At 53.5% G+C, this 22,744-nt stretch overlaps 1 protein-coding gene across 4 annotated transcripts in view; it reads left to right on the top strand.

Annotated features, from left to right (window-relative positions):
* Positions 1 to 1,308: 1,308 nt before the first annotated feature.
* The window catches only part of KIRREL3 (kirre like nephrin family adhesion molecule 3), a 493,300-nt gene continuing 471,864 nt past the window's right edge, over positions 1,309 to 22,744 (top strand). For 3 of the 4 annotated variants that reach the window (XM_045192910.2, XM_024557364.4, XM_045192908.3), the window contains exons 1-2: positions 1,309 to 1,365; positions 3,740 to 4,146. In XM_045192910.2, the coding sequence (XP_045048845.1) occupies positions 4,092 to 4,146 (55 nt within the window). In that variant the 5' untranslated portion in view covers positions 1,309 to 1,365; positions 3,740 to 4,091. Of the gene's footprint in view, positions 1,366 to 1,398; positions 1,449 to 3,739; positions 4,147 to 22,744 lie in introns of those variants that run through there. The other variant, XM_045192909.3, reaches the window with a different exon arrangement.

Raw genomic sequence — 22,744 nt, 5'->3', positions numbered from 1 at the left:
AAGGAAGGAAGAAAAGAAAAGAGAGAAAGGGGGGGAGGGAGGAAATGCGGTTTATAATGTATCTGTGCAACAGATATTGTGAAGAGGCATTAAACAGGAAATTCTCCACTCACGTTGACTGCCCGCGGCTTACAGCAGCCCCCCCACCGCCTTATCTGCGGGAAGGTACCCTGTGAACACAGGCAGGCAGTGGGAGGGCAGCTGGCCAGAGCCCTGCAGGCAGCAGAAACACCTGCCTGGAGGCTGGGGCCTGTGCTGCCTGCCTCTCAGCACCTTCCTACAGGGCCTCTGGCAGGTGGATTCAGCCTGACAGATGACCCCCAGGGCAATTTCTGTCTTATTAAAAAGTCACACGAGATGTTTAGTAATTTTATTTCCAGGTATACACCTGTGTATACTTCTCCACAACCGGAGGACAAACTTTCCAAAAACAGGAATTTATGTATTCGTTCCACATGTCTTCATTAAGTACCCTCACAGGCCTTGACGCCAACCAAGGGAATAAGAAATGTTACCAACGACGCGTGAACAGTCCAAACGAAGGTCGCTGGAAAGTCGTGGTGCAGCAGGGTCTGTATGGTCTGTCTGAACTTGGCCTGCTCCGGGCACTGAAGAGTAGGACCCCACACTCCTGAGTCAGGACTCGGACCCCCGAGCCTCACTGTCTGCCCCAGACTTGAGAAAACTCCGGGGCAAGCATGGTGCCAGGGGAGCAGGGCCCGGGAGCTGTCTGGTGGAGGCTTGCGCCTTGGAAACTTCTTGGCTGGCCAGCAGCAGAACTAGCAGAACTGGAGCCAGCCCTCCCTTGCTTGGCGATGGAGCTCCTGCTTGCCAGCGTTGCGGGGGGGCGGGGTCAAAGGACACTTGGACAGAAGGCCTGGAGAGGGGAAGAGGGGCTGGCGACTGATGAACTGAGCCTCCTGGGCTACACTCCAGGAGAAAGGCTGGAGAGAATGCCACCTGCTGGTGAAGGACCCCGGCTTGCAGGATGGGCGCGACGGAGACCAGGAGCCTGGATGTACAGAGAAGAAAAATTCGGGCGGTTATCCAAGTTGTCGGTTTTCTGTTTTCTCTTTAGGGCTGCCACCTCCACGGACCTGCCCAGAGACCCGGTGTCCCCGCGCCGCGCCGCGTTCCGGACACGGGTGTTCCCTCCAAGAGTGGGGGTCTCCCCCGCCTTCTCCCCACTTGCCCTCCCTTTCCCTGCTGCCCTTCCCCTCCTCCGCCTGCCCCCCCCCCTGCCCCCCACGCGCTCGCGGGCCTGAGAGTCTGGCTCCACACCATCAGGTGGAGCCGTCCCCTCCTCGCCGGGACTGCGCTCAGGCACCTTGCAGCGCCAGGAGGTTAACCGAGCCCCCGGAGGAGGTGAGGCCAGGACCAGCCGGGCGGAGATGGCAGGGCCACCGTCGGGGCTGGCGCCAGGGCTCGGCCGGCTGCGGGCCCTGCAGGTACCGCTGGCGTTCTGGCTGCCCCACGTGGTGGCTGCCGAAGATTGCCGTGGTTTTTCCGGTCCTTTTAGAGCCCGGCAGCTCATCACTTAATCCAAGCTTTTACCTTTCCGCCGGAGACCGGAGGCTGCGGGGAGGGGTGGAGAGGGTGAAGAGGGTGGAGAAGGGCGCAGGTCCAGCTGGCTGAGGGTCGTGAGGCCCGTCTCAGGGACCAGTGGGAGAGCCAGTCAAGGTGCTTCCCACCTCGGACTTCCCACCAAGCCTCCCCCATCCAGGAGGGAGTGTGTGGGGTGCGCGCACGCTGGCCGTGGGCCTGGCTTTTCATGTATTGCACAGTTCACTGGCCTCCTAACTCTTGTTTTGTAATATTTCCCCTGGGACCGAATTAAGCAAATCTGGACCCCAGGCCACTTAGGAATTAGCAACCCAAATTAAACAACAGCTTAAAGGATAAATGTCAGAACATCCAATGTTGCTTTGTAAGGTACAATCCGCATTCTGTATTAGAAGTCTTATTCTCCATAAGGCTTGGCCTTGGGACTCGTACCCCGGCCTTCCATGTCCTTCCACCCCCGTGGAACGAATGGCAGCGACTACTGAAGTCGCAGCGGCGTGCATGCCACGGTTTACTCTTCAGATGTTATTTGGCATGTGTTGTTTAGAATTATCATCCACCACTTGCACGTGTTTCTGCTTTGCCTCTTCTGTTTTGTTGCATCGTGGGCTGTAACGAGTCCATGAAAGGCTCTGCAGACAATGCTTCTGAAATCTGTTTGCCAGTTTAGCTGGTGAGGTGCCTCTTTTGTATCCCCTTCATTTCTGTTGCCCTGTGTTTCTCCCCACCCCCCCAAAAAAAAAGTTTGCTCGCAAATTTCCATTGGATGCGTTTACCAGCCTCTAAGGGATGCAGCTAAGTAAACTATCAGGTTACCAATGGCAGAGTCAACAGAGCAGACACGTACTGATGTGTAGGTCTTTGATGTGAGCCACTAGATGTCAGCTCCGACCAGCACGCCCTTCTCCAGGTGCCCCCACGTCTCTCTTTCTTGTTCCTAAATACCAAGGGATACGTCCACATGGAAACGTGGAGTTGGAATGTGCCTTCCAGTCAGCAAAGTCGCCAAAGTATGTAATACTGGTGGAAGAGAGGCTGAGGTTTCCCAAAGGACCTCTCTCCAAGTCTCAGGGACTGAAGGAAGGAATGATTGATTTTTATGATGGAATGAGACAAATCGAGAGAGCATCTTTCATTTTCCTCTTTTTGCTCATTACCTCCCTTTCTGTATAATGCCACATATGTGAGACACTGTTTTGTAACTATCCTTATAGTTTGCATGTATGTGTGTACCCTACATTCACACTGAATTATGAGCCCCCGAAGGCACAGTCCATACCTGTGATTTTATTTCCCCCAATGCCCTGCTTATACCAGGCATATCTAAATGTCTATCAAATAAATAGACCTAGGTAAATTCACTTTGATATCCTGGAAGCAGTAGAGTTTGATTTGAATGTGGGTTTCACATAGGTAAAAGACCTAAAGGTTCTTAAGAGGCAGTTGCCTATGACCTTGGCCTCTCCTTCCACATAGGACTCAAAGCACCTCTTGGAGAAAAGACACAGCACACTCAGAGTGATGGAGTGCTTGCTAGAGGAGAGGCTGCAAATGCAGAGACAGACTGCGCTCCTTTCCTTGGTAGGAGATACACAAATCAGGATAATAATAGACAGGCATGTGTCACAAATCTACCTGCTTTCCCTCTAGTTCCTTCATTTTGTTTTTCTAGGAGTAGCACCAAGCATACTAAGGTCCACCATTTAGGTTTTACCACCTACCTACCCCTCCTAGGGAAGTCTCAAAAATGCAAAGCATGCTTGTCTCTTCCCCAACTCGGAGACTCCCGCGGCACACATTGGCCAGGTCCTTTCTGGGAAAGCTGCAGCTCTTCCCCTCCCCTCTTCGTTTTCCTCTTTCAGCCCCCTTTCCAGTGCTCTGACCGCGGGGTGGGGGGCATGCATGTGCCACTGCGCGCACACGCATAGAGTCCCTCTTAACTTCCATTAAACAACATGATATCGTGTGGACAAAAAAGTCACAGCTCCACTCGCTGTTGAAGATGCCTTTTGGTCACTAATGGTGACAAAAGCTAAATTTTCTCCTATTGGGGGGCTGGGGAGAAAGAACAGAGCCCCCACCTCTATACCCCCCACCCCCCGCTTTGCATAGATCTCCTTTTCCAAGTGTTTTCTCTTTAATTATGATCGGTTTCCCCTCCCTCTCCCCTCCCCAGCTCCAGTGAAAGGAGCCCTTCCGTCACTGGTCCCTCTCTCGCTCGCTGGCTGGTGGTGGGAGGAGCCCGGAGGAAGCTGTGCGCCCGGGAGGCCGGGAGCGGAGATGGATCTGCTCCGAGAGGGAACGCTGCTGAAGACCCCGGCTTCCCGAGGCGGCTAGAGAACAGCCACTTGTGCCGACTGGCTGCGGAGACCGGAGGCGCGAGAACCGGAGGCCCGGGGGACCGCGGGACAGACAGCTGGTGGGCGACCGGGCGAGGACCGCGGCGCAGGCTGAGCCCCGGGAGCCGAGGAGGGGAAACTCATTGCGAGCCCAAGTTGCCCGCCGGCTCGCCCTCGCCGCGCCGAGGAATGAAACCTTCCCAGCTCCACCTGCTCCTCGTCTGCTTCTTCCTCTTCAGTCAAGGTAGGACCCAGGCCGCCGGAGTAGCAGGGAAAGTGGGTGCCGCCTGGGCGCGGGAGGCAGAGAGCGGGAGGCGGGAGGCTTCGGAAACTCAGCTGATGGATGCGCCTCTCCGGCCCGGTCGAGAGGCACTGGCATTGCTCCTTTGCCTTTGAAAATGCAACAAAATGGTACTGTTTATTTCCTCTGGAAGGAAGGGGTATGGGGGCGGGGAGTGACTTTCGCCTCTCACTTGTCAACATCCAGCTCAAACTCTCCAATGCAAATGAGTCCTTTATGCCCCCGGTATGTTAATGAGACAGTATCTGTGTGGATGTGCGCCTTGAACTTCTGGGCACCTCCTCTCCTTCCGACCCGGGCTGGAGACCGAGCGAGTCGGGAAGGAGAGCTTTGTTTAGGTGAATTTTCAGCTCGAAAAAGGTCTGACTTGCCTGAGTGTGTTCAAAAGCGAGTGTGTGCGTCGCTCGTTTGCAGAAGGGGCTGCAATTACCGAGTGTGCCGTGGGGGTAATTTGCAGGGCTGGGGAACAGCTTGTGAAGAGTTTCATTGAATGGAATCGAGTTCTCTGAGTCAGACTGAATTCTGACTTCTCCTCAGCATTCGGTTCAGGGTATAAAATGGAATTTCGCCCCTGGTGCCGATTGTTTCGTTTCTGCAGCCTAGCAGGAGCAGAGGAGCTGGTGAAGGCTCGGAAGAGAACTTTGCCACCTCTGGGCTGCCTGCCACAGGGCCGGTGGGGCTGGGAGGGGCGGAGGGGGGAGGGGGACTTGGGAGAGGGACGCTGAGTGCCTACTTAGCCAAAAGCATTAAGAGTCACCTGTGGAATGGAGTTCAAAGGGGGCGGTAAGTGGACGGCTGCCCACTGTTTCAGCACGCCGGTCGGTGCTGCTCGCCATCGGCCGCAGCGTTTGCGCAGCCAGCGCCGCTCTGAGAGGGACCGGGACTCTCAGAAAAACCCACAACAGAGCAGGTCCATCTGTTGATTAAATGAAGGGTAAAAGTTTTTGAGGGCGCAGAGCACCGCCATCGGTGGCTGGCTTTGCAAGCAAACAGCGTGTCTCCCTCTCTCTCCCCTTGTCAGGGAGAAGCCAGCCTGAGCAGAATCCCAGCCTCCTCCCTCACCTCTTCTGCTGCTACTGTGGTCCCTGCTGATTTCCCCTGCCTCCAGTGTTGCTTATGGCCATCCTGGCGAAACCTGGGGGGCGCTTCCCCCAGGTGACTATGTTGTACCCCTGCCTGTGTGTCATCACAGTGGGCTCCTCCACTCATGGGGCTGCGTGCGCCTACAGCAGCAGCAAGATAAATAGCCTTCCCCAGAGTTTTCAGGCTGAAAGAATAAGAGGTATCTCAGAACACTGGTATAGCCCATTCGTGAGACTACACTCTGTCTCAGATGTGGGCACGCTTGCTTATGGGCACACATCTGCACAACTGTACACACACACTCACTCTCATTCCCCTGTGCCTCTTCCCAGTTCACTCAGGAAGTTGCATGTGGGACCCCTGAAGGGAGGATCCAACCACCCCGCTGCACACAGTTCAGGGGACCAGGACATGTTTTAATTGGTGGTTCGTGTCAACACCACTATTCTCTAGATTGGCACAAGAAGTCCGTAGGTGTCTAAGCGCCTCTCCGCTGTCTGCTGCCTGATTCATCAGTGTGCGTCTTCTGCTTTGCTTATCCTTTCTTAGCACACAGCCACCTCTTGACGGCCTCATTTGAATCTTTAAATGTTTACCTATGGAGGTTAAATGTCTGCTTCATCCACCCTTAGCCCTAAGAGCACTAGGAAGAAGCCACAGGGTCGTGGTCCAGCAATTCATAGTTCCTTGTTGCTCCTGAGGGCTCTGAGCTTGGCCAGCACTGCCACCCCATCAGACGGTGGATGCACGGGACACCACCCCAGGTCTAAAGAAAGATGACAAGACCAGAGTGGACCCAGCCAGGCAGAATACCCCACACCACTGGACGCTGTGGGTCCCAGGTCTCTGGAATAGACAGCAGCTGACTGCAGCCAGATGTTTTATGGACTTCATTGCGATAGATACCTTTTGACTTGCTCTGCGGACATTTAGTTTAATGTGGATGTTGTTTGCGGTATCGTGAATCCCCTGGAGGAATCTATTTGACCCTCTCCACATTTATGCTTAGTTCATATGCGGTGCCCCACCCCTACCCGGGGCCACATAGTTACCATTATGGGCTGCCATGTGTCTACTTTCAACGGGTCATCGGAGGACTAGCCCAAAGGCTCTAGACGGCTCCAGCTGTCATCCCTCTCACGAAGGTCACTTCCTCATCATCCCCCTGCTCCCCAAAGAGCCACCCTTCTGACCCCCACCTTTCACGTGCTCTTTCTCCCGAACGCTTTCCAAGGAAATGTGCAGAGACTCAGGGATGGCCCTCCACTCAGAGAAAACAAATGGCCAGGGTTCTATTTCGGGCCATACCTGGCACTCTGGTGATGCATCCATCTGCCACCCAACGCCTGTCACAGTGGAAACCTGCGTGTCACCTTGGAGTTTCCGGCAATGCCATGCTCAAGCTTCCTGCCCTCCGTGGTCTTGGTTCCCACGTGGAGGGGGCGCTCCCAACGGTGCTCGGGGAGGGCTTTCAAGGAGAATGTTTAGGTAAACTCTCAAAGTCTACTTCACTCATCCTTTCTTTCCGAATTTGTCAAATATTTCTTCACCTTTCTTTTCTTCCCCCATAACCCTTTGGAGAATGAAATTAAGGTATTAAGGGATAATTAATTTCATGATGCGCTGCACCCTTATTCTGCTAAAGCTCGGACTTTACTGGTAGATGAAGATTGAGTATGTGTTCATCGTTCCTAAGGTGGCAGTAGAGAGACCCAGTGGCATTCCTCCATGTCCCCCTGGCCAAGGTGCCTGGGCCTGGCTCCTCACGAGGAGATGGGCTGCCGCCAGGAGCTGCCTGTGGGTTTCCTCCTGCTGGGGAGGCCTCCTGCCTCTGCTGGCAGGACCACGTGCTCTGGACAGAGAGGGATAATGTCACAGCACAATTTGCCTCCTGCCGAGGAGAGGCACGCTCTGCCCTGGGATGAAAGGCGTGCGTTCTCTGGTCACCCGTAAACGTAGAACTCGCTCTGTTGTTTCCCTTTACCATTTCAGTTTGCCCACGACTCTTTCCTCTGGCGCCCTCCTTCCTCTTCAAGACCCAGCCCCCCCAGCCTGCCCTTCCACAACTCCCTCTGCCCACTGATCTCAAGTTTGGGGAGTCTGGGGACAGGGCAAAGGCACGAGCGCCACACCTTGAACTCAGGATGCTCCAGCAAAGGCGCCGGCCGCCCCACTCTCTGGTGGTTCGCTCTCGTGTGCCCAATGCCCTGCCCTGCCTAGTGACTCTGTGGGCCTGAAAGCTCTAATGCTGGTGAGCCCCGATCTCTTGTCGGCCTTACCTGTGCACCGTGCTGCTTTGGCGTGTTGGGGTGAAAGGGAGAGGTTGCATTAAGTGTCAGTGACGTCCCGGAGTTGACAATTCGTCTGAGTGTCTAAGAAAATTGCCCTCCTGACTTGCTTGCAGGAATCACCCAAAGGGGCTGTCAGATGTCCACTTGAGGGACGAAGGTTCACGGTGACATGAATCTCTCAGGGAATAGAAAAACATGAAGCAGACGGGAGGCTAAAATAGAGTGTGAGTGGAAGGAGTTGGCCAGGGCGAGGTGTGAGCCAGGGGAAAGATTGGAAGCATGGGAAGGAAGTAGCAGTACAAGAGGCTCAACTTGCAGAAACTTCCTGGGTGGGGGAGGGGAGGGAATGGAATGGGGAGGTGAAAAGATAGCATGAGAACCCCAACGGCAGCCAACAGAACAGAGGAGACCCTAGGGGGGTGCATGCTGGGAAGGCGTTCGAAAAGGACCCTGGGAGTGAGCCACAACTTTGGAAACACTGATCCTCACCCAGAAATGGCATACAACAAAAGAAGAGGCACGTAATAAGTGTGATGCTCCCCCCCACCCCACGCTCCAAGTGGTATGACATCTTGTCTAAAAGAGAAAGAATCGCTGCTTTTGTGCTGGAAGGTCAATGCCCGGCTGCCAAGGGTGTGGGACCACTTCTTTCACGGATTTTCTGGGTGAGGGAAACTGGGACATGTCTGCTGGGCACGGAGGTGGCTACAGTGTCTGCTGCCTGGCAGGGGGTTCTCAGTTGCCAGCCAGACCAATTGCAGAGGGAAGAGAAACTCCCCAGGGGTAGAGGGCGTGGGGTGTGGCTTACACCTTCACACTGCACTTAGAGGACCGTGCAGGGCCTCCCTCCTGGGTTACAGAGGCGGATCTGGCTGAGAACGTGGCAGCAGAGAGCTGGGCACGGGACCAGGGAGCAGCTCAGCCTGGTGCGCCAGTGCTGGTGGCAGCCAGGGCCAGCAGGAGCCCGGGGGGAGCAGGGGATGGGGCCCGAAGATGCAATTTTTCTCTTTTGTTTGGCCCAGTGGGGGTGACTTAGGAAGCTTTATATTGCAGACCCAAAAAAGCCCGTGAATAATCCAGAGTGAATTCAAGAGATTTCAATAGCAAAATAATAACAATACTAATGATACCTTTGATTTACAGAGTACTTTTCTTCCAAGGAGATAAAAAGATAAACTGTTTTGGAAACATGACCAAGGAAAAGAAGATCGCCTGTGATGGAGGAGAGGGGAGGAGGGCCAAGAGCATTCACTGGCAGGTCCTGATCTGAGTGGGGGGGTGGGGAGGGGGTCCCGTGGGCCCCAGGCACCATTTTCCAGCCACAGTCCTCATCCTTGTAAGATTTCGAGAGGACTTTTGGAGGAAAAACCAGTGCAGGCATCTTAATGAGGGTCCACCTAAAAACTGTGAGACCCTGGATTCCCCCTGCCTGTGCCTGGGCCCAGGACACCGTAATTCAGTAGTGCAGAGGGTCAGTGATATCCCAGATGGCAAGCTTAATCACACTCGGGCTTTCCCCACTGCAGCAGCACCCCTGACTTGCATGGTGGTGCTCGTGGCAGGGTGACCGGGGCCCAGCCCCCCCTCAAGGCCATTGGACACCCTGGCACATTCACACAGCAGGGCCAGCCGCAGTGACCGCTCTGGGGGAGCCTCTTCCCTCAGGCTCCATAGCCCAGCACTGCCTCCCACACAGGGGAGAGGTGCAACGCCAGCCAGTGCCCAGTGCCCGGGTTCTAGTGCCGAGCCCTGTGCTCCAAAGAGAATGGGATTTGACCTCCAGTGAGGGGACGTCGCAGAGGCCACTGCACTGAGGCATGGCGTGGGTCCCTGGGTCGCCGTGTGCCATTTCCTTTTCCCGGTTGGATGTGCACGTCAGACAGGGAGATGGGCTCCTTCCAGACCGTGAGGAACGTCTGCCACAGCGGGAGCTAGGGATCAAACACCGTGCGTTGTGCCTCCTCCTCCTCTCCAAGTGGTAAAAATGAGTGTTCTGGCGGTATACTTCCAGAAGTTAGTAAATGTCAATATTGGAGAAGTGTTTTCTTTCTATCACTGCAATTTAGCATAAGCTGCTTGGAAACAAATGTCTTCCATAAGCACACAGTCAACACCACTATGAGGATTAAATAAATGTCAGCTTCTCTCGGTACATTGGTAACAAGTGAAAGCCATGGAAATAGTGGCCAGCCTGGGCGGGTCCCACTCCTGGCAGAGTGCTTCTGTGGCAGCCCTGGCTAGGAGGGGGGACACGGGGGGATGGGAAATGGATGCTCCCTCTCCTCCTTCCTGGAAATAAAAGCAAGGAAGTAACCAAATGGAGACATCAGCCCGCATGCTGTGAGATTTTTCAGGCTGTCTAGAAGCCTTACCTTGCCCATCCCAGGCCTGCTTCCATCGGTGATCCCGCCCTACACACACTCCCCACACTTACTACTGAAGCGTAGTGACATCCAGAACTTAGAATGAATGGGCTGTTTTACCCACAGGGGAGGCGGGCTCTTGTTCTAACCTTCCACCTGGCGTAGGTGGAAGAAAAAGTGAAGCAGGTTTCCTTGAGGCCGTTTTTGATCATGGAGACAAACACTCGCGTGGCATACGCCTGTCGTATTAGACAGTGCGTGCGTGTCAAGTTGAGTTACCTAGAGTGTGGCCTGAGTTCGTTGGACAGCTGTTGCAAGTTCGTACCCTTTCCAGCTTAGGCCTAGAAGACAAGAATGTGACATTGGACACAGAGCTGCGGCAGCGAAGATGCAATATGATTTTTACCATTCTGCCCTTTTCCCCCCAGGTGCTTCGTAGGGGCTGCTGTCTCCAAGGGCCACATTTCTGACCCCTCCCCTTGTGATCCAATAGTATCTTATGGCACCAAAGCCCAGCCCTTGGCCTCTCAGCCAGCACTCATTGAGGGCCTCTGTGTAGTAGGCACTGCCAGCGGCTTTGGAGGCGAAGATGCCTAAGACCACATTTCTGTGCCGGAGGCGCTCTGAGCCCGGGAGGTGGGCAGACACGTTGACTCCTGGTTACCATATGCGGGGCTCAGATCGGGCAGAGAGTCGCTGGGGTGGGCGAGGGCAGCAGGGAAGGCTGCACAAGGGGGTGACTTGGTTTTAAAAGATGTGTGGGAGTCCCGATGAAGCATAAACAGTGTTTCGGGCCATCCCTTCGAATGTGTGCAAAGGCAAGAAGACAGGACAGAATGTGACACATTCAGAAGCAATGGGGCCCCAGGGTGGGGGGGAGGGCCTGGAATGCCAGTGTATTGAAGGGAATCAGACAGGAAGCTTGGGGAAAGAAAGATCAGCTTGCGAATGGTGGTGGATGGGCTGCTGAAAGTTTTGAGGATGGATTATCAGCATTACGCCTACTCTTTAGAAACATTCCTAGTAGCTTATGTGTCTAGTCCTCTGTGTACCATGAGTCCATGGGCCCCCTCCCCCGAAAAAGAAGGGTCCACATGTCATTTATTCTTCTTGGGATTTTCTGGGTCTCACGTATAGAATTGAATGGAAATATACTCGATCTTTCCAGCTCATCTTCCTTCATGGCTCTTATGTAGAGGATAGACCAGTGAGCAAGAGAGCAAGTATTGAGAAGCTGACCTTAACTGTGTTCTGGAGGGAAGGCAGAGATAGGGGGTGGGCAGCTGTGCACTTAAGAAGGATGTGTTGGGCGAGAAGACGCAGCACACAGCAGCAGGCATGGCTGAGTCCACGCTGGACCGTTAGTCCAATGCCATCGCTGTGAAATGGGATTTGTCAGTTTCTAGGGCCCCCGGAAGACGAGCCAGAGATGGAGGCAGCCTAACGCTGGAGATGGATGGTAACCAGAAAAAGAGGCCAGGACAAGGATGAGTCAAGCAAGAGGTGCCAAGGGACACTTTGCGATGATTTCTTTTCTGTTCTCAAGAGGAAGCTAAGCGATACTGGCTTTGGGGAAAACTCGGTTCCAAGCTAAGTGGTTCTTCTGCTCAAATGTTAGACATGTTTACAGGTCTCCAGTGCCAACTAACCTTTCATTCCCAAGTAAAGGACATTGTCGGATCTCCCCATGTGTCCCTCTCTCTGTCCTGTTTTCATTTCCCCAGGGAGACTAGCTCGATAGTGAAGCAAAATCCTCCATGGCTCTGCAAGAATTAGACAGCGACATCTCCTAGACCATTGCTGTCTAACTCCAGTGTCTACAGCTGGCCCACTGCGCGGTCTCCCATTGCTGAAAAACTGAGAATGGAATTCAGGTTGTCAAAAAGGGCAGAGTCCCTCGCTAAGAAATAGACTGGAGAGTAGACTAGATGACCTCCAAGTCCTCTCCAGTTCTAATATTTCCTAAATATTCCCTATCAGCAATGAGCTATTTACGGAGGGTAATCAGTTCCTAGACGGTAGATGGTACGTAAAAGTGCTCTTTGTCCAGCACGTTTTCATGCAGGTGCCAGGCACACCCTTTCGCTTGTCATTGGCAGTGGCGGTGGCAATAGTGTGTTCTTATATGATGATAATTAGCAATGTGTAAAGCTTCACAAGTGGCAGTGTGCCTTTCACCAGCGCCCCTCCTTCATCCCATCGCCATGAACTGAAGCCACGAGAGGCTCTCATCTCTGCCGACCCTCAGAAAGGTTACGCTCCCTGACCGCGGTCAGCCCCAGTGTGGTTCACTTTCTGCGTGCTGATGCCTCCCCGAGGCTGAGAGAGCCAGCTGCAGCAAACCTCCCACACTGAAAATGCACGGGCAGAGCCCGCGCTGTGGCACAGCTGAGTTGTATGCTTATGACTTGTGGGAGTCCTCGAAGTCTAGGCAGAGAAGAGGCGTTCGGGGGTTCCAGGTACAAACTGGGGAGCCGACCTTTGAACAGTGGCCCTGCATTGGAGCTCCATCTCTTCTTCAACCCAGACTCTTTCTAGATTGCTTCCTCCATCTTCCAGGTTTCAGCGTTACCTGGAGGGCACCAGGTTTCCAGGCCACTCCTGCCTGGAGGAATGACAGGCCAGCCTTCTGGGCTGAACCGCAAAAAGCAGATATGGCTTTGGTAGCTTCTTTTGTGACTGTTCTGAAGAAAGAAAGAAAAAAAAAAGCAAAGGTAGGGACTTTTCTTCTCTTAACTGGTAGATGAAATACCATTTCTTTCGTGCCCCCTGGTGCCTCGAACACTGTTCAGCACATGGGAAGCCACGAATAAATGCTGAGGTGACGGAATGAGTGAGGAATCATGAAAGGAGGCGGTGCGGACATTACCACTCAAGATGCTCGAGCGACCCCTCAGGAGGGCAGGCGAAAGCACCCACCCATGAAGAGTGTGGTCTTGCCCTGTAGGGGGTGGCTGCTGACTGAGTGAGGCCTTCAGTGGCCATCGGGGTCACCAGGAACACTGCCAGGAAAAACATCCTCCGTCAAGCCACCCACTCCTCGGCTTCCGCAAGAAGCAGGCACGTCCTTCTGTTCCTCAACGCATGTCAGTTCCCATTTCCGTCACTCACCTGCAAATGTCACAGGTGACTCGGCTCCGGTGCTATGTGACAGTCCACCTGTCACCCTTGGCAATGCTGGGAGCTATGACAGCTTCAGAGTGTCACGGGGGCCCGGTGGCTCATCATGCAGGCATTCTGGAGAGAGAAACGCGGAGCGCTCTCCCAGAGACCCACCCGGAGCGCCACAGGAGAGGCAGCTCCCACTCTTCCTGCCTCACTGCCCTGGTGACAGAGGAAGGGAAACTGCCAGTTAATCCGCAGGGGGCTTTGTTCGCCAGGTCCTAGGACCCACACTTTCCCACTCCTCACTTAAGGGTGCTGAGGTCTAATCTACCCCACATCCAGGGGGAATCCCATTGCATCAGGGACTCCAGGACTTTGCATCGTGTAAGAGACAACTGGGGACAGAGGGCCTGTTTTTTTCTCAGGACCACAGCAGGCAGGAGCTGGCAGAATGTTTTCCGAGAGGAAACCAGGGGAACAGTGTGATTCCCACATCTGCCTGATGGTGGCAGCAGCAGCGCTTGCAAAGCCAGGAGTAAGCTGCCAGCCGAGCCCAGGAAGGGAGATGGACTCTCTAGTGGGTACCTGGGCCTTTCTCTACCTGGGACAGTGGGGCTGGACCAGCTGAGCATGAGGCAGGGGCCAAGGAAGGGAGGAGCAAGCTTTTTGGATGCCTCGGTTCCTTTCTTCTCACTCTGATGGATGTGAGGCCAGAGTGCCAAAGGGTAGGTGGGTCTCTTTACAAATGCTTCCAGGGCTTGGGCAAGCTACAAAGAGGGCGAGTGAGAGATCTCAGCTTGCAGAGTTGGTTTCCCTGCGGTGAGGCATATCCCTGTGGTGATATCTCTCCTGTGGGTGATGAAGCAGGTGTCCACCCCAGAAGGGCGGCTGCCTGCAGCCAGGAGCCCCCCTTCACTCCGGGGAGCCCACTCCTAGGCCTGGGCCCACTGCCCCTCCCAAGGTGTTTGCCCTTTAAGGATTCGGGGGCCAATGTACCTGCCGTGGCTCCCCTCTCATGCTGAAAAAGCAAACACACTGATGCTAACGTGAGTCCTCATTATTCCTGATCCTCCCACCTCCTCGGCGAGTTGGCGAGGCGCTGCTGCCGTCACCTCTGGACAGACACAGGCACCGCAACAAAAATCTCCACGAGCCACGGCTGTGTGCTGGAAAGTGGTCTTGTCCAGGCAAGGTAGCCCGATCCTGGGCAGGCGCCCGATGCCGGTGCCCCGCACTCTGCCAAAGGAGGGTGCGGGAGTCTTCAGGGCTCCACAGCTCCCCCGTCTTCCTTCATCTGCTCAAGAGTGGCAGCTCGCCACCCTCTTTGGAAAACTTGATCGAAGGCCTCAGGCTCGACCTCTGTGCAGCAGAAACAAGCACGGTGGAACGCGGAATGAAGGAAGGCTGAGGCCACTGTCGGAGCAGTCCACTTCTCGTCCTCTCTCTGTGTGGCCAGAGCAGCTGGCAGACCTGCCGTTGACGTGGCCTAAAGTCATCACACACTGTCTGACTGTCCACTACTTTCCGGTAGCCAGAGGGACTTTTAGGTAAGGCTGCCTTGAACCTGAGCAGCCTCCCACCTGTGACTCAGCATCATAGGCCCCTGCTGCCTTCTCAGAGCCCTCGTCCTCACATCGCCTGTCTTCCTGGGGGTATGGAGTTGGGGAAAAGGGAGGGTCATTCTGTCCGTTTTGCTAATAGTTCCCTTGGCAAATGGCAGGGGACATCTTGAGCAGCTGATGTCCGACAAGAAAACTTTTCACATAAAGTTTGAAAACCCCATTCAGAAACTGCAGATGTGATGCTCCACACATCAGGGAAAGAAAGTCGAACTGCGCAGTTTGAGAATTTCCTAAAAGTAATAGAGCTAGGTCTCTTCCCCACACACAGAGATGCCGTACCAATGTGTAGATGCCTTGGCTTCACCGGCCTCCTGGGCCCCTTGGTTTGGCTGCCTGCCCCCCTGCCCCTTTCACAACACGACTCCTCAGTGCTCGGAGGTCCCTCCGTGGAAAGTCGCACAGGAAGAGGGGACATGTGAGAACGGAAAAGCATCAAAGCCTACAGCGGTTTCCTTGTGTTTCTCTCCACTACCGCTGTGCCTGCGGCTGCTGCTTTGGAGCCAGCCATGGTGAATGGAGTTTGACTGGGGCCTGTGGCCAAGTCCCCTGCTGAGCTTGGCAGGTCATCCCCTATTCAGTCCTCACAGTGGCCAGACCGAGCATGACTGACATACTCCTTTGTAGATGAGAACTACTGAGGTTTAGGTTTCCTGACTTGCCTGAAGGTCACACCACAGGTGACAGAGCCGCCACCCAAACACTCCTGCGCAGACCCCACACCCCTTGCTGCCCATCCCTTCAGAAGGAATTTGGTCGCACAGATGCCTTGACAGCTGTGTGACTTTTAGGAAGCCACAGAAAGCCCTGTCCGGGTCTGTGGTCCTCCTCCTTCATAACTGGTAGGGCAGGGGAAGAAGAGCTGATAGAAACTTTTTTTAAAAAAATCTCTTCTAACAGAAGCATGGATAAGAACCTGAGAAGCTTTGCTGCTGGGTAGTGGCCACTGTCTGCTTTTCTTCCTTTCTTTTTTAAATTCTTAGCTATAGTGGTTGCTGTTTTCCTTTTTTTCTTTTCATCTTTACCCTAGGATATTTTGATTGATTTGAGAGAGAGAGAAGCATCAGTGTTGAGAGAGAAACAGCGACCCGTTGCCTCCTGCACACACCCTGACTGGGGATCAAACCTGCAACCTTTTGGTGGACAGGACAATGCTCCAACCCACTGAGCCACACAGCCCGGCCTAGTGGCTGCTGTTTTTCTCCACAACCCAGCTCCAGAGCATCTTAACATTTCAAAAGCCAAATGCCGATTTCCTAACAAGAATCCATTACCTCCTAACTTTCCTGCAGTGGATTAAAAAAAGAAAAAAAGTTGAAGCCCATTCTGCATGGGGAGAGGTTAGCATGGTGTTAGCTGCCCGCTGTAAGAACAGAGCTTCTCGACAGGAGGAGGCATTCCAGGACATCCAGCCCTCCTCTCTGTCAAGTCTAGAATAGTAAAAATGTCAGGGGACCACATGGTTCTGCAATGATTAATAGCAGTCGTTAGGGAGAAATGAAAAGACTCTCGGAATATTGAAGACTGTGAATGCCGTTCAGCCTCCGACGCTCCTCGCTTTGGCTCCAGCTGGTACATCTTCACTCGTGTCAGAAATCATTTCTGAAGATGGCACGTACCTACCTGGGCTGTGCTTAAATCATCATATTGCTTTAAGATGGTCACTTAGGATAAACTAGCAAAACATAAAAGTTCTTTGAAGTTTTCAAAGCTCCTTTAGATGGAATCAAGAATACAGAGGAAGAGTGCAAGGCAGGTAGATGACCGCGGGGAAGACGTACCCTTCCTCCCTTTCATTCCTCAGCCTGAGCCCTTCAGGGGGACACGCGACCACAGCAGCACCCTGTCTGCTGGTACCCAGGCTCCAAATCCACCCGGGTGCCGTTTCTCTGGGCGTGAGCCTTGCGCTGGGTTCTCTCTTCGTCAAAGCGGGGCGGTGGTATTCACCAATAGAATCCATGCTTTGTAGGCGACCACAGCCAAGTGCTGAGCTAATCAGCATCAGGAAACACCTTCCGGAAAAACGTACTACTCCCTGACCCCATCTCCTGCTAGTCCTAATGTGAAATCTGCATTTTCCTCTCATTATCAACAGTTACTTACTTTCTAAGATTCATACCCAGGAGAATAAATATACACATGCTACTGTATTTCCTAAATTCAATTGTCTTAGTTTTATTTTCTTTCTTTCTTTCTTTTTTTTGTCTTAGTTTTCTTATGTGGTCTACGTTATACATTTACAAAGTCAGGGCCCCAATGTTTGTGTCTTTCTTGAAGGCTGTTGCAACCATAGGAACTGAGAAAGTATTTTCTAATGCTAATAAAAATAGCCATTACCCCAAGCCATCCTGCACCTTTAATTGAATGGCATTCAGAGCATTTGCCCACTAGGCAGCAGTGGGTGGAGCCTGACTCACAACTTCCCTTTCGAGAAATATCAAGATGCTTTAAATAATAATAATAATAACAATGACAACAAGCTTCAGGGGTGTACTCTCTGGCATGGGAATCTCCTGCATTCACTCTACCCTGCCCCCACCCTGCCTTGGCCTCATTTCCATGGGAACAGTTGACCCTTGGACAATGTGGGGGTGAGAGACACGCCCCCCCCCCACAAAGGGAAAAACCAGAGTACAATTTTGGTTCTCTCAAAACCTAGCCGGCCCTAGGCATCCACGGGGCATCGGTTCGGGGCACCCATGGACACCAAGCTCCACCGACGTTCAGGCCCCTACGTGAAATGGCCTAGACCGGCACACACAGTCGGCCCTCTGCATTCACAGCCCCCCAACCATGGCTTCAAAACAATACTGCTGCTCACTGAGAAAACCCACACACAGGTGGGCCCCCACGGTCCTAACCCGTGTCACTGAAGGGGCCGCTCCGCTGCTTACATTAACGGGGCTGGACGAGAAGTCCAGAGCAGTTTGCAACCGGAGGAGTTAGGGGGACTCACGGGAGCTGCCCCTAGAGTTTCAGGTCATCTTGTCCTCGGGTGGCGAGCGTGCGCAGTGAAAATGAACTCAGGAGTCGCCATGGGTCAAGAGCATAGGAAACCAAACTCACTACGGTCAAAAACATCCAGTTAGGAGCTGGGGGGCTTTGCCAGTCTGTCGCTGCTGTCACCGGCTCCCCCACACCTGAGAAGCACCTGAGAGTTATTTCTTTCCCTGCGCCTCTCGGCCCTTCCTCAGCCCAGGAGAGCCCAGGAGAGCCATGGGGTCATTTGCACTTACAGGGAAGACGGTAGTGGAGAGAGACGTGGGCTTCCTTCCCCTGGCACCTCGGAGTGTTTATTTAAACTCAGTGCTGCACACCAGAGAGGCGAGGGTGCGTGAAGGATGGATTTTCTGCTTTGCACAGTGAAGAGAGTCAGAATGTATGTAATCATGCACCCCAAGAATCCCTGTTCTGGTTTTTAAAATTCTTCAAGGTCAATGCAACAACAGATACTGATATTTACTTCATTGTGAACTGGGATCTGCTCACTGCTTACTGGCATTTTATGTTTCGATTCATAAAGAAAAGATATTCTCATCAGTAGGCCTCTGGGCCTCTTCCTTCAACCCAAACCACTGATGGGAAACCAGTTGTGGGAGCTGGTGAGCACAGCAGCAGTGGGAGAGCCGGAGGTGGAGCCAGCGCCAGATCTAAAGGCCCCCGGGCCCCCAGTGGCTGCCGGGTGCGCATCGTGCTCACTCCCAGGTGTCTGAAGGACAACATGGGGATAGCAGAGAGGAAGAGGAAGCCCCCCACACGGGCGTGCGTGGCTGTCAGGCAAGCCAGGAGAGACAGAGGGACAGGTGGAGAGATGAGCGTGGGACACAGACATTTTAGTCTCCCAGAGATAAGACTAGAGGGTTCAGAACAACAGCCTCAACGCTCCCCAACCCAGATGGGCTCCATGGAGGTGCACTCCCTACACACAGGAGGTTCTGAAGTTTCCATCCGTCAGTGAGATGCTTCAGCTGCTTAGCCATGAGGGCGGCGGAGGTGCCAGATTCTGGCACAGGGGTCTCTGTCATTAGACAGCTGTGCGTTCCTTTGATGGCATCCCAACACCTGGGGGGGTAAAGATCCTCGGGCTGGAGGTCCGGCCTCTCCCACACCCACCCTTCACTCCAGCCAGGCCGAGCTGCTGACCTCTCTGAGTGTGCTCTGCTCCCTCCTGGTCCTCTCTCCCCCACTTTCTCACCTAACTTCCATCGCTCCATGCTGGTCTGGCTAACTTCTGCCCTGAGGACCTGCTCCCTTTGCCTCCTGGACAGGGTTTTCCTGACCTCTCGGCCTCGCTCCTCACAAGCAAATTTAAGTGCCCTTTCCCACTCCTTCCGTAGCCCTCTGTGGAAAACCCTTATAGCGCTTGTCACAATACACCCAAGTGGCTCTTCTGCCTGCCTTCCCTTCCAGATAGTGAACTTCTGGAAGGTGAGGGCGGGCTCCTGTGAACCGGTTTGTGCAGTTCCGCCGTTGGACCTGGCTGCACAGTCGACACATGACCAGTGTCTCTTACACAGGGAAAGACAGTACCACGGCAGGGATTCAGTGGCTCCACCCTCCGTGCCCACACGCCACTCGCTGACCCAGAAAGTGCTCGATCGAAGAACATGCTCTGCTTCTTACCATTGCTGCCTCCTGCAACCACAGTGCCCGTGAGCGCCCAGTACTCCTCAGGGGAAAGGTGGCAAGGAGTTAATCCCTCTTTGCATTCACATAGTACCTGGTGGTTTCCAGAACCCTCTCCCTTATGATGATCACTTGTCACCCTCACTTTTAAAACTCAGGAAAATGACACCAAGCTATGGTACATGGCCTTTCTAAGGTCGCACACCTAGTAAGTGTCAAAGTTAAGAGGGAAACTCAGGAGTTCTGACTCCAAGCCCAGTGGTCCTTCCCCCTCCCCTGCTCCGCCTCCCGTGTCTCCTGCTGGGTTCCTGCCCCTGAGGAGTAGGGACTTGGAGGGTGCATTCCAGGGAGCGTGATGGGGTATGTGCACCCCGTACAGGCAGGGCAGCAACTCGGGAGGGGAGCGTGGGAAACGCTCTGGCAGTGATGGCTGATCCCAGCCGAGGACCGAGAGCATCTGTGCAGAGGCTGGGGCAAAGGTGCTCTTGCCTGGGGTTCTCTCTCGTAAGTGCGGCATGATGAGGAGCATGTAGTAGCTCCATTATCATGGGGACTTCTAGTGGCTGCGGTGGCCTGGAAGGGCCTCCCAGAGCAGCCCCTCAGTGTTCTTTTGGGCCTGCCCTTGCAGGCACCTGCCGAACGGTGTCAGTCTAGAACCTGCTGAGGGTCCAGAGCACCCACCACAACTTCTCTCCCTCCAAGCCTGAGAGGCAGGCCTCAGACTAGAGGCCAGGAGGCCATTTGCCATGTCCCATGCCTGTGGCATGGTGCTGGGCATGGCTCTTATATGCAGAAGGGACTCGGACCTCCTCTCCCACCTGCCTCCCAAAGAGTTACTATCAAGGGGTGTTCTGAATCACCAAAAGGGTGTCAAGCAGAGGTGAGGTGTCTGCAGCTGTCCCTTCCAGGGTCCCCAGGGGCATTGAGCTGGGGCTGGTGCCCAGGATCAGAGTAGGTCTGCTCAGAATCCTCCATCTCTTCGTGGCCACAGACTGCGTGGCTTCCTCAGGGGCAGGGGCAGGTGAGGCCAGCCAGCCGCTCTCAGCAGGGTTCATCAGAAGGCTTTAAACTCAAGTGCGGAAAGGCTTCCATTGTATTGATGAATTAAATCTGTGCCTAGGCACCTGAAAGGGTGCTAGTTCTGTGCTCTCCTTGGGAGAAGGGACAACATAGTCGCTCCTATTCTTTTCCGGGTTCCCTGGTTTGGAAGAGGAACCTCAGCTGAGAAAGGAGATCTGGGCACTGTATTAGTTTCCTGGGGCTGGTGTAAAAGTTCCCACAAACCTACAGCGCCCCCGGGGCACTGCAATACACTAGAGTTGTGTGACGCCACTGGAGGCCAAGAGTCTGGAATGAGCTTCCCTGGGCTGAAGTCAGAGCGTGGGAAGGGCTGCTTCTCTCTGGAGGCTCCTGGGGACAATCTGTTTCCTTGCTCTTCCAGCTTCCCGAGTCGGGCCACCTGCTTTCCTTGGCTCTCGACCCCGTCCTTCCCCCATTCTCTTGCCTCTGCCATCACATCTACTACTGCTGGAAGTGAACGGCCTCCTGCCTTTCCCTTAGAAGAGTTCTCGTTTTTTTTTAAGATATTATTTATATTTAGAAAGAGGGGAAGGGGGGGGAAAGAAGAAGAGAAACACCGGTGTGAGAGAGAAACATTTATCGGGTGCCTCTCACACATGCCACTCCTAACCAGACGTAGAACCCAGGCATATGTCCTGACCTGGGATCAAACCACCAGCCACCCTTCTCTTGGTGGGACAATGCCCACCCAACTGAGCCACGCCGTGCAGGCCCCTTGTAAGAGTTCTTGTGATGCTGTCAGACCTAATCCAAGGTCATCTCCCATCCCCAGATCTTTTAACTTCACTACAGCTGCAAAGTCCTTTTTGTCCATCAGGTAACATATCGCGGGATCAGGGCAAGGACATCTTCGGGGTCATTATTCTGTGTGCCACGGGGACCAGAGACAAAAGGGAGCCAGCAGACCCTGCCTTCTGCACAGTGAAATACAGGCATTCCTCCCCACCTCTCTGTATGAGACGTCTGTGCTTCCATCTCCCCGTCTGTAAACCGGAGAGAATGATCTCCCTCCCGTTTATAGTTATAAAGACTTTGAGATGATCGAGTAAAAGGTGCTGAGTATGAAACGGTTATTACAATATTATACTATGACTTCGTATCAATTAGGCTTAACATTAATCAATGCAGCTACTACTAGATGCAAGTATCATTGGGTCCCCTGGGGGAGAAATTAGGGGGAACACCCATTGGAGTCTGTAGTTAAACTTCACTAAATGATTCTTAATAGTGATTTACTTTGGCTTCATTAGCATGGAGTATGGGAACGCTCCTTTAAAACGCCACATAGCTCAGCCCCCTCCTGTCTTTGTTGTAATTGAAATGAAACAGAAAACAAGGGTTGTGTAAAACAAAGGACAAATGGGCACTGTGCTTTCTGTGTGTGATTTGCTGTAGGGTAAGAGGTTTATTGCCTGTGCTTTGATGTTCTCTCTTTGCCTCTGAGTCTGGTTGAGTTTCTGGCCTTTGATGGAGGATCCAGCTAGGAAGGAGGCACAAGGGAGTGGGTACAAACAGTGCGTGGAAGTGAAGGTGCGTTGCAGACGCCAGGATGGGTTTGTGTGTCTTGCCACGCATTTTAGAGCCAAGGAGAGGGTGTGTGATGATAGTATTAGACCTGTAGGCCTTGAGATTCACTTGTTGTACTTTAAAGGCTTTATGAAGTCTCCCTAACCTGGCAGACCCTGCTAGGTTAGAGAAGGTTTAAGAAATTAGGAAGCTGAGCCCATCTCTGCCCACCCGATGCACCAAGACTCCATAGAGGGTATGGGGCTGTTCCATGAACAGTGGGGGCCCAAGTGACTGACCCTGTCCCAGCCCCTCTCTGGCCTCCAGAAGAGGCAAAATATGAAACCCCCAGATGGGCCTCTGAGTCTGCCCTCACCCACACACACCCTAAAAATCACCGCATTTCTGCTTTGGAAGCCCTGTGAGAGAGACACAAGCAGTGGACAATGGTAGCATCTTTAAAACAGTGTTCATAAAATAAAATGTTCAGCCCTGGAAGAGCTTGTGTCCAGGAAAGGTTATGTGGCTGCTGAGCAGTCCCAGGGGGCCATCGCCACCAGTGCCAGGCCTTGGGGCTCTGGGGCACCAAAGCAGACACAAGCCAGAGAGTGATTATAACCCCATTATGCAGAGCTCCCCCTATTTATTTCTTCATATGGATGAATTTGTATATATTTGCATTTTGTTCTCTTCAATAATATGCATAGAATTCAAATTGGAATGACTTGCATAGATTTGAATATTAATGAGGCGTTTAAAGGCTGCGTCCCTGGCAGAGTCCCCTATGGAGGGCATGTGTGGTGCAGAAGCTCTGAAATCATCGCCTGGGGCACCAGCACCGCAGGGCACCACCAGGGCCAGGGGGGAG

This window comes from Desmodus rotundus, chromosome 7 (assembly GCF_022682495.2).
Source record: "Desmodus rotundus isolate HL8 chromosome 7, HLdesRot8A.1, whole genome shotgun sequence".
Taxonomy (NCBI): domain Eukaryota; kingdom Metazoa; phylum Chordata; class Mammalia; order Chiroptera; family Phyllostomidae; genus Desmodus; species Desmodus rotundus.
The sequence above is the reverse complement of the archived record's forward strand: the minus strand, read 5'-3'. Positions and strand labels throughout refer to the sequence as shown.